We start from the raw sequence: 12,126 nt of genomic DNA on the forward strand, positions 1-12,126 counted from the left end.
TAATTCTGTTGCTATGTCTGACGAACTTATGAATTCTCCAAAGACTCCACAACCTTCTTATAATGAGGCGATCAGAACTGTACACACGGTAGGGCGAAACAGTGATGTAGCAGATAGAACCGCTGCCTCACACCGTTAGGGACCCAGGTTCGACCCTGACCGTGAGTGCTGTCTGTGTGGAGTTTGCACATTCTCCTTGTGACCGCGTGGGTTTCCTCAGGGTGCGCCGGTTTCCTCCCACATCCAAAAGACCAGAGTAGGTTAAATGACCTCTGTAAATTGCCCCTAGTGTGCAGGGAGTAGATGAGAAAGTGGGATAATATAGAACTAGTGCAAAAGAGTGATCGATGGTTGGCGTGGGCTCAGTGGGCTGGATGGCCTGCTTCCATGCTGTGTCTTTCAATTCAATTCAATACTCCAAATGCTGCCTAACTAAAGTATTATAAAGCTGCAAAATGACTTACTGACTCTTGTGCCCAATGCCCCAACCAATGAAGGCAAGTTTGTCACACACCTTAGCATCCTATCTACTTGTGTTGTCAGTGCTGTTAATGACCCTGGTCAATAATTGTAGCACCGGCTTTCACTTAAGTGCGCATTTTATATAAAAAATAACATTCAATATTTCAGCATTTGGCCTGTTTCAATCTAGAAACAACACATTTCATCACCAGAGCAGCTCTGAATGTAAACATTAGTGCACAATAGAGCAGTCAGATATGTATAGACTCATTCCTGTTTTGCTTGGCACTGAACAACCAACAAAACAGAATGGAGGTAGGCTGTGCATCAGGCAGCTGGCACCCTTCATGATTGATCACTCACAGTGAAGCTATTTACCGTTGCAATGTCAGACAAGCAATGGGGTAGAAAGAAAAGACATTACAGGGTATATTGTGTGAAAAAGTAAGAAAACCCAGCTTTTGAAATATATTATAAGAGTTCTCTGCATCTTCCTTATAAATTACTTTCCAAAGCTGGACCAATAACAGAGTAACAAGTAATAATAGAATGAGCGTAGGACCATTTTGGCAAATGCAACTGAGTGATGTACTGGGAAATCCAATAATGTAATGCGTAGGAGAGTTTATATCACATTCATGGCCTGAGGAGATGCTGCTGCACAGTGTGAACAGGATACTCAGGACCTCAGCTCTGGGCAGCTTTATTACCACAGCATATAACTGTGTTCAACCTCTCTTTGACTCATTGTCACACAGCATTCATTCAAGCAAAATGTACAAGGACATTTGAAACAAAAAAGCTTTCTCATTCATAAATGCACTGTAGATGTTGCTGGGAAAAACAGCACTCATTCCTCCCTGTCTAACATGTGCTGTATCATGTTAGATGATTGATAAAAGCCAATCACCGGGCAAGGGCAGCAGATTCATTCATTGAAGGACATCAGTGAACTAAATAAGTTGTTACACTACGGTAATTTAATAGTCATTATTAATGATGCAAGCTTCTAAATAGCGATTTTGCAGCAACTTGAATTTTAATAACACAGATGTTGTGGTGATTCTAATTATTTCCCAATCAAAAGGCCTGTGTTCTGGATAACCATCCATTAACGCAACCCCCTTGCTGCAAAAGGAATATATATCTACACATCCACAATATCTTGCCGTCTTTCCATTGAAAATATAATAGGCATTTGGTTTTGACTATGTGGCTGATCCCCTGGTGATCCCCTTCACTAGACAAACAGGCGGGAGAGCCACTGCCTGACAGCGCCAGACACCTGAGGTCAATCCTGACTGTCTGTGCAGAGTTTGCATGTTTTCCCTGTGACCATGTGAGTTTCCTCTGGATGCCCCATTTTCCTCCAACATCCTAAATGTTTGGTTAATTGGCCCTCTGTAAATTGCCCCCAGTGTGTATGAAGTGGGATAACATCGAACTCGTGTGAATGGGTGATCGGTGGTCAGCCGAAGGGCCTGTTTCAACAGATACAGCATGGAAATAGCATGGGAGTTCTGCAGGGAAATTATATTCCTCAATTTAAATTGCGGAAAAGAATGTCTAGGTCCAGACACAAGAGGGAAACAGAGGCAAGAGTGGAAAAGGATTGCTCATTGAGAGGTGCATCTGTGAGGTCCACTGCTCTGTCTCTCCACGCTGCCAAACCTGCTGCTGCCCTGACACTGGAGTAAGTGACCAACACGTCTACTTCTGGGAAGGGAAAAGGACAAGTGAGTTGGGAAGGGAGGGGAGAGGAGAGGAGAGAAGGGCCAGGGAGAGGAGGGCCAGTGTTAATTTGTCTGAAATTCCAATCCAAAGTGGAAACTCAAACCCACCTCTTTTTTGGCACGCTCTACTCTCCGTAGCTCTTGTCGCAAAGTCTCGGTTTTCTGCATCGTTGACTCCATTTCTTCCACCTTGTCTCGGAGCTGACGGGTAAGCTTTTGCTTTTGGGAACGCAGGTCTGTAACTCTCTCATTCATCTCTGAGAACTCTTGCATTGCCAGCTTACGCTGGCTATGGGCATCTTTGAGCTCTTTGGTTTGCACTTTCAACCGTTCATTAGATTCAATTATATCCTGAATAGAGGGTATAATTAAAAAATTAATAGGCCATCTTATAGTCATTAAAACCAAATTTCTCAAGCAGGAAAGTAGAATAATGTGGAGCAGAGGTATATGTCCCAACAGTTGAGTGAGCAGATTTAACAGTTACACTATGGGAAGGGTCTGAAGAAGGATCCAGACTTAAAACGACATCTATTCATGTTCTCCAGAGATGCTGCCTGACCCACTGAGTTACTCCAGTACTTTGTGTCTTTTTTTCACTGTGCAAAGAACCAACAGCAATTTGCTGTAGTGAAAATATAAATCCATGACATACAGAAGTGTTGATAGATACATAATGTTGGAGTAACTCAGTGGGACAGGCAGCATCTCTGGAGAGAAGGAATGGGTAACGTTTCGGGTCGAGCCTTTGGATGCGTCACCCATTCCTTCTCTTCAGAGATGCTGCCTGTCCTGCTGAGTTACTCCAACATCTTGTGCTTATCTTCAGTGTCTTTGGGACTGGTGCACTACAATTGTGAGAATAATATTCTGCCTCTGTATCTTCCCCTTTGCTCAACAGTGGGGAAGAAGCTGTTCCCTGATGCGTGCACTCAAGGTGGCAGACTGTAGCTTGACCATTGTTTTGTATTGAGTTATTACTCGTATATTCCTGTCTCTTTCAAATGACTGACCTGCAATGTGTTTTCAAATGTTGTTTATCTTTCCTCAATTTATTGTGGCGGTTTGCCATTATTTCGAGAATTGTTCTTTTGTTTTGCTGTTGACAGGTTTCACAGTCAGAAACGTGATCTATCAGGATTCACATCACTGTCAGGTTAGAGCTGGCCTTGTGCATGTTTTATCAGGCACTGGCAAGAAATTCAGTTTAACTGTGGGTGAGTATTTCAATTTGCCTCAGCCACAATTCCCATCTCCTCGCCCTTTCTGTGAAGTGACAGGAGCTATAACACTTGAATGTGCAATTACCTTTTGAAGATCCTCTTTCTCTTGCTTTGCAGTTTTGATTTGTTTCTCAAGTGCTTTAATTTGCCTGCAGCCCTCTTCAAAATCTCGTCTGATGAGGCTTGCTTCTTCAAGCTGCTGCTCCAGGTGTCCGGAGTCTGGAATAAGCGGCAGGAATAACCGATTACTTACAGTGCACAGATATAGCATTGTGCTTGTATCTTAAACCGTTCTTCTTCATGAGTAAAACATTACTAAAAAGGGAGCCAGATGAGAAAAACAAAATATTAAAGCAGCTTTATGCAAGGCTGCTGGAATCTGAAACAAGAATATGGTGGAAACCAAGCCGACCTCTGCCAGATTTGTTGGGATGGTTCAGGATGGTGTGAATAAAACAAGATGAATCTTACCAGAAGACAAGCAAATTCAGCTGTCCCAGCAACCCCAGACCCAATGCAAATATAATCACCAGCATCCCACCAACCCAATATAAGCACAACAGGTAACTTGCACAACCAGTATCACACCAGCCCAATAATAGACATTGGTAATCCACCAAAAAATAAAAAACATAACTGCTTAAAGGGTCATCCATGCAATATTGCAATAGTTAACTACATGACACCGCTCCTCAAGTATTAATGACCCCACCAACCTCAAAGCAGAGCACACACCAGGTTGTACGCCACACCAAACCCCCTGTCCCCCCCACCGCACATCCAATATAAAAAAACAGCCAGCATCCTCAGAGTTCTAAAACCCAATACAAAACAATTCTGTCTTGTAAATACTCTTTGAACTGTCATTGCTGGACTTCCAAATATGCATTATGGATACTTCAATATATAACACTACATGGAATTGTCACGTATTTCCTGCATTTTGGCCCATAAGAAGAAGAAAAAGAGAGTTCTCCCTGTGACCTGCATGGGTTTTCTCTGGGTGCTCCAGTTTCCTCCAAGACGTACAGGTTTGTAGGTTAATTGGGCTTCAGTAAAATTATAAATTGTTCCTAGTGCGTAGGATAGTACTAATGTGATTGTTGGTCAGCGTGGATTTGGTGGGCCGAAGGGCCCTTTTCTACTATTATATCCCTATTTCTAAAGTCTAAACATTCATCCCATTTTATTCTCCCCACATTCCACAACAATTAAATGTTGTAGTGTGATTTTCCAAAGTGTTTGGAAATTTAAAATATTAGACAAATAGAAAAAATATGGAACAAGAAACAATACTTACACAGAGAAGGAAAGCAAATATAAAGGAACCTTCAACTTGTTCTAATTATGTAATAATAGCTATTCTAAAAAATGAGAATGAGCACAATTATAATTTAGAGTGCTGAATGCTAAATAATACACCTTGGCATTAAAATTGGGACCGTAAAATAAACAATCAGCCAAAATGAGCTCAGTATTTGCAATCTTCTGCATCTACTTCTTGCCTGTTCTTTTCAGCACTTTTGAACTAGGGTTCCAAATCCTGCTTGTTATTTAAAAATGGTTAAAATATCTTGTTAAAGGTTAAAATACCTTATTTCAACTGAGTAATTTCACCTAAATCTTACTGCGTAGCACAGTTTCACAACCCAGAGATCTGGGTTCAGTCCTGACCTCGGGCACTGACAGTGTGCAGTTTACATGTGCTTCCTGTGACTGCATGGATTTCCTCTGGAGTTGTAGGTTAATTGGCCACCGTAAATTGCCCCATGTGTGTAGGAGAATGGTAAAAACTGAGAATGTAGGATTTTGTTTTTAATGGATTAATGTAGCGTTGATGTTTGAGAGTGGTTGATGGTTGGCATGGACTTAGTGAGCTGAAGGGCCTGTTTCCGTACTATATCTTTGTATGATGATATGAATACCTCCTTGTTTAAAACTAAGGCCAATGGATTAAAAAACAAACAAATACAGGAACCTGTGATAGACAAAAAAGCTGGAGTAACTCAGCGGGACAGTCAGCATCTCTGGAGAGAAGGAATGGGTGACGTTTTGGGTCCAGACCCTTCGGCTTTTTGTGTCTATATTCAGTTTAAATCAGCATCTGCAGTTCCTTCTTACACATACAGAAGCCTCTACTCCTTTAAAGTATCCCTGTATCCCTTGGAGTTGCCAGGGGTTCATTAGGAAATGTCTTGTCACATTGACTCTACATGATCCCCAAAGTAAAACAAAGAGAACCAGAAAAAACAATAAGACTTGCCAAAAGAATTTAAACATGGCCAAAGTTCATAACATCAGCAAAGCTTACAATTGTTCCAGACAAAAATTGGGTGGAAAAGAGAACTGCAACACAGTGGACAGATTGACTGAGACTAAATTGCATGACTGACAACACCTAATTTCACCTCCAGATTCACATGGTATGTGTTGATCTGTTCTGTACTCTACAAAAACTAACTTTCCATCTTTGAAAATATTTGTTATTCATTTACTCCTTTAAGGCACGCAGCAGTCAAACCTCTGACCACCCCCTCCTGGAATTGAAACCATATGGTGTTCCAAATACATAAAATGTCATGTTTGTTCAAATTCCCTGTAGGTTTGAAGAATGAAAAGCTTGACAAATGAGCCAATAACTTTTTGAAGCAGAAAATTTCATTTGGAATTCACTGATAGTGGCCTTTTATATAAGTGGTCATGTGTGAAGTATTTCCAGCACTATACATCTCTTTGTCCTTCTGTTTATCAATCACCTATTTCATGTCATTGAATGATGCTTGGCCATCCCACCTTTGCACCTGGCTGATCTTGCTCAAGTCATTCCCAGTTATGTGGAAACTGCTTAAGCTGAAGATGCAGAGGATAGGTATTTATTCACAAAATGCTGGAGTACAGTTGAAATCTTTCACATTTCAATCTGGGTCTCCTCATCCTGAAGGCTTAATGGAAAGCAGGCTAATGACAACTAGGATGAAAGAGATGAGACGAGAAAGATAAAGCCTGAAATAATCTAGAGCTGTGCAAGCTGTTAGCTTCTTATATCTTCTGGAAGTGTGGAGATCTTGCAATCCCTCACAGTTAATTCCTTTGCACAAAAATAACAGCAACTCAATACTGATCAAACTTTTCATGGCTGATTGATCTAAAATTTGGCAAACAGAAAAATCGGAGCACAGTAAGCACACTGTCCCTCTTTTTTCCCCCTCAAATATACTTCTGTAACTTCAAACTTCTACTAGTTCTGATGACAGGTTACCGATGTACAAGGTCACCTGTCTCTCACAAAAAAACACACAAAGTGTTGGAGTCACTCAAGGAGTCAGGCAGCATTTCTAGAGAACATGGATAGATGATATTTCAGGTCAGGACCCTTCTTCAGGCTGATTGTAGTAGAGGGGAGAAATCTGGAGGTGACGAGGGTCAGGACCACGCCTGGCAAGTGATAGGTAGATACAGGTGAGGGGGGAGTGGGGAGGTGGTGGTTGATAAGCAGATGGTTATTACTAGGGAGAAGGTGCTTGGAAAGCTGAAAGGGCTGAAGGTGGATAGGTCACCTGTACCCTAGGGTTCTGAAAGAGGTGGCTTTAGAGATTGTGGAGGCATTGATAGTTATATTTCAAGAATCACTAGAGGCAGGAGTGGTCCCAGATGACTGGAAAATTGACAAAATTACCCCGCTGCACAAGAAGAGAGCAAAGCAGAATAGTGGGAACTATAGGCCGGTTAGTCTGACTTTGATGGTTGGTAAGATTTTAGAGTCCACTCGACCAAGTGGACCCGTTGGGCCCAAACCTCTCCTGCATTGATGCAGCACCCTCTCCTTCCCCCCCCCCTCCCTTCTCCTCCCCCTCCCCCCTCTCACCTCTTCCCTCCCCCTCCCTCCTCCCTCCCCTCCACCTCCCCCTCCCCCCCCCACTCCATCACCCTCAACCCTCCTTATCCTCCCTCCTCTTGGATGAGGGGAATGAGGGCTTTGTGGCTAAGTTTGCAGATGATATGAAAATAGGTGGAAGGGCAGGTAGTGTAGAGAAAGCATGGACCAGCAGAAGGACTTAAACAGGTTGGGAGCGTGGGCAGAGAAGTGGCAGATGGAATATAGTGTAGCAAAGTGTGGAGTCATGCAAGTGTAGTAGGAATAAAAGCGTAGACTGTTTTCTAAATGGGAAGAGTATCCAGAAATCGGAGGTGCAAAGGGATTTGGGAGTGCTAGTGCAGGATTCCCAAAAAGTTAATCTGCAAGTCGAATCGGTAGTAAAGAAAGCAAACTCAATGCTAGCATTTATTTCAAGAGGGCTTGTATACAAAAACAGGAATGTAATGCTGGGGCTCTATAAGGTGCTGGTAAGGCCTCATTTGGAATATTGTGAGCAATTGTGAGCACTATATCTGAGGAAGGATGCGCTGTCTCTGGAGAGGGTCCAGAGGAGGTTTACAAGAATGATTCCAGGAATGAGTAGGTTAACCCATGATGAGTGTTTGTCGGCACTGGGCTGTACTCGCTGGAGTTTAGAAGAATGAGGGAGAACTCATTGAATAGTGATAGGCTTGGATAGAGTGGACGTGGAGAGGATGTTTCCATTCGTGGGAGAGTCTAGGACTAGAGGTCATAGCCTCAGAATTAAAGGAGAATTTTCTTTAGTCAGAGAGTGGTGAATCTGTGGAATTCTTTGCCACCTCAGGCTGTAGAGGCCAAGTCAGTGGATATTTTTAAGGCATAGATAGATAGATTCTTGATTAGTACAGGTGTCAGTTATGGGGAGAAGGCAGGAGAATGCAGTTAGGAGGGAGAGATAGATCAGCCATGATTAAATGGCGGAGTAGACTTGATGGGCTGAATGGCCTAATTGTACCCCTATCACTTATGACTTAATGACAAAGGCCGGAGATGAAAAGACAAAAAGGTGAGATAAGAATAGAAGTATGAATTGTGAATCCAGAGGAACAATCTAGGTGGAAGAGGAGGGGGAATGGGAAAAATAGGTGCAAGCCTATGTGCAGTACGGGTAAGAGAGGTGAGGTTAAAAAAAGTGGGGGGGGAGAATGATAGAAGGAGGGGTGTATTCTTCCAGCTTTCTCTCACCCCCCACCCCAATCAATCGAAGAAGGGTCCCAACCTGCAAAAAAAGCCTATCCATGATCTCCAGAGATGCTGAGTCAGAGATCTACTGAGTTACTCCAGCATTCTGTGTCTTTTTCTACATGTTTCTCGCTCCACAAGTGCTACCATAAGTATTTCCAGGTTTTTTTCCATTTGTTCTCCTTTCATGTCATCTCTCTATAAAGCTCACACCTTTCAGTGATGCGTGCTTTTAGACGAAATGCGATTTCTGAAAACACCTTTCACAAAGCACTCTGCCCATTTTGCGCCATAACCTTAACCCTCCACTGTGCCAAAAAAGATCTGACTGAAAAGGAGTTAGGTTAATACAAGTGTCAGCCTTGAGCAAGGCACGCCAAGTAGTTTTCGTAATTTGCGCAATTATCTACAGTGCCCTCATAATGTTTGGGACAAGGACCCATTATTTATTAATTTGCCTCTGTACTGCACAATTTGAGATTTGTAATAGAAAAAAAATCACACGTGGTTAAAGTGCACATTGTCAGATTTTAATAAAGGCCATTTTTATACATTTTTTGTTTCACCATGTAGAAATTACAGCAGTGTTTATACATAATCCCCCCATTTCAGGGCACCATAATATTTGGGACACAGCAATGTCATGTAAATGAAAGTAGTCATGTTTAGTATTTTGTTGCATATCCTTTGCATGCAATAGACAATAGACAATAGACAATAGGTGCAGGAGTAGGCCATTCAGCCCTTCGAGCCAGCACCGCCATTCAATGCGATCATGGCTGATCACTATCAATCAGTACCCCGTTCCTGCCTTCTCCCCATACCCCCTCACTCCGCTATCCTTAAGAGCTCTATCCAGCTCTCTCTTGAAAGCATCCAACGAACTGGCCTCCACTGCCTTCTGAGGCAGAGAATTCCACACCTTCACCACCCTCTGACTGAAAAAGTTCTTCCTCATCTCCGTTCTAAATGGCCTACCCCTTATTCTCAAACTGTGGCCCCTTGTTCTGGACTCCCCCAACATTGGGAACATGTTATCTGCCTCTAATGTGTCCAATCCCCTAATTATCTTATATGTTTCAATAAGATCCCCCCTCATCCTTCTAAATTCCAGTGTATACAAGCCCAATCGCTCCAGCCTTTCAACATACGACAGTCCCGCCATTCCGGGAATTAATCTAGTGAACCTACGCTGCACGCCCTCCATAGCAAGAATATCCTTGCTTGAAGCCTACGATTCATGGACATCACTAGTTGCTGGGTGTCTTCTCTGGTGATGCTCTGCCAGGCCTGTATTGCAGCTATCTTTAGCTTATGCTTGTTTTGGGGGCTAGTCCCCTTCAGTTTTCTCTTCAGTTTTCTCTTCTCTTCAAGAATTGACCATTTTTTAGCTTTGAAAAAATCCTTTTGTTGCTTTAGCAGTATGTTTGGGATCATTGTCTTGCTGTAGAATCAACCGCCAGCCAATGAGTTTTGAGGCATTTGTTTGAACTTGAGCAGATAGGATGTGTCTGTACACTTCAGAATTCATTATGCTACTACCATCAGCAGTTGTATCATCAATGAAGATAAGTGAGCCAGTACCTTCAGCAGCCATACATGCCCAGGCCATAACACCCCCACCACCGTGTTTCACAGATGAAGTGGTATGCTGTGGATCTTGGGCAGTTCCTTCTCTCCTCCATACTTTGCTCTTGCCATCACTCTGATATAAGTTAATCTTCGTCTCATCTATCCACAAGGCCGTTTTCCAGAACTATAGTTGCTCTTTTAACTACTTCTTGGCAAACTGTAACCTGCCCAACTGTAACCTGTTATTTTTGCAACTAACCAGTGGTCTGCATCTTGCAGTGTCGCCTCTGCATTTCTGTTCATGAAGTCTTCTGCAGACAGTGGTCATTGACAAATCCACACCTGACTCCTGAAGAGTGTTTCTGATCTGTCGGACAGGTGTTTGGGGATTTTTTATTGAGAGAATTCTTGTGTCATCAGCTGTGGAGGTCTTCCTTGGTCTGCCAGTCCCTTTGCGATTAGTAAGCTCACCAGTGCTCCCTTTCTTCTTAATAATGTTCCAAACAGTTGATTTTGGTAAGCCTAAGGTTTGGTAAGCCTAAGGTTTGGCTGATGTCTCTAACAACTAACAAATGTATAAAAATGTGCTTTATTAAAATCTGACAATGTGCACTTTAACCACATGTGATTTTTTTCAATTACAAATCTCAAGTTGTGCAGTACAGAGGCAAATAAATAAATGATGGGTCTTTGTCCCAAACATTATGGAGGGCACTGTATATGAGATGGAAGACTGCCACACTCATTTCATTGACTATAGCAACCGTAGCAACAAACAGACGAGAATCTCGCCTAAATATGCTAGTTCCTTTGTCTATCTAGTGTTTGCTGATGCATTTTTCCAGTCCCAGATGTCAGACACAGCATGTTGGTTTGATTTGCCATGTAAAAACTATTAAAGATCTGTATCAAAAAAGCAAACTTCTAGGCACACTGGCAAACTTCCTTAACTCTCTCTCCTCCTGTGAGCAATTTCGTCAGTGCTAAACATGTAATCATTTCATTAATTGGTGCAAAATACTGGCTCAGGTAAAAATCAAGAATTGGCAGGCAATAGTGTAATTGTTTTTAATTTAAGCAAAAGATGGCTCGGGTAGAGTTGGCACATTCCCACACGAGAGAAAGATAGGGCAATTACTGGTATTGGTTTACAGTTAAAGCCAGGGGTCATTGGATGACCAAGGAGATGGAGAGCAAAATCAAACTCACGACAGATGTCAGGCTGCTAACACAAGAAAGAGCCAGGCTGATTATAGAAAGTTAAATGTAAGAGGCAATGTGAAAATATGAGGAAGGTCTGGCAGCAAATATGCAAGGGAATTCAAAAAACATTTCTACACAAGCAAACAGTAAACTGTGAGAAGCACTTGATCAGGGGCCAAAAATATCAACTCATAGAGGCAGACAGTATGGCTAAAGTTATAATGGAAGACTTTACACCAGCCTTTACCAAGAGAAAAGATGCTGCTGGAGTCTCAGCAAGGAAGATGTAGTTAAGATGACAGGTGATTTAAAAATTGACAGTGAGTCAAATGAAATGCTGACTGTACTTTTAAGTGGATAAGTTAACCAGTTCAAAGAGTATGCACCCTGGGGAAGTAAACGTGAATGTCTCGTCAATAAAGAGCACAGCCTTGCAAATGGCAGTAGATACAGCAATGATTGCTGAGGACTGTGGATATGCAAATATTGAAACTTTGTCTAAAAAAAAGTCAGAGTCATACAGCACGGAAACAGGCCTTTCGACCCAACTTGCCCACAACGACCGATGTGCCCCATCTACACTAGTCCCACCTGCCCATGCTTGGCCCATAACCTTGTAAACCTGTCCTATCCTTGTAAACCTGTCCAATTGTCTCTTCAATGTTCAGATAGTACCTGTCTCAACTACCTCCTCCAGCAGCTCATTCCATACACCCACAACCATTTGTGTAAAAAAGTTACCTCTCAGGTTCCTAGTAAATCTTTTTCCCCCTCACCTTATAACTAGAAGGTATTTATTTCACAAAATGCTGGAGTAACTCAGCAGGTCAGGCAGCATTTCAGGAGAGAATGG

The 12,126-nt window shown here is 42.4% G+C and overlaps 1 protein-coding gene across 10 annotated transcripts in view; it reads right to left on the reverse strand.

Annotated features, from left to right (window-relative positions):
- LOC144593414 (serine/threonine-protein kinase MRCK alpha-like) overlaps positions 1–12,126 on the reverse strand; it is a 324,476-nt gene that overhangs the window by 109,129 nt on the left and 203,221 nt on the right. For 8 of the 10 annotated variants that reach the window (XM_078398926.1, XM_078398932.1, XM_078398925.1 and 5 more), the window contains exons 12-13: positions 3,504–3,637; positions 2,304–2,546 (exon numbers count right to left, since the gene is read on the reverse strand). In XM_078398926.1, the coding sequence (XP_078255052.1) occupies positions 2,304–2,546; positions 3,504–3,637 (377 nt within the window). The remainder of the gene's footprint in view (positions 1–2,303; positions 2,547–3,503; positions 3,638–12,126) is intronic. The other 2 variants (XM_078398934.1, XM_078398929.1) reach the window with 1 other exon arrangement.

Source organism: Rhinoraja longicauda, chromosome 5, assembly GCF_053455715.1.
Source record: "Rhinoraja longicauda isolate Sanriku21f chromosome 5, sRhiLon1.1, whole genome shotgun sequence".
Lineage (NCBI taxonomy): Eukaryota > Metazoa > Chordata > Chondrichthyes > Rajiformes > Arhynchobatidae > Rhinoraja > Rhinoraja longicauda.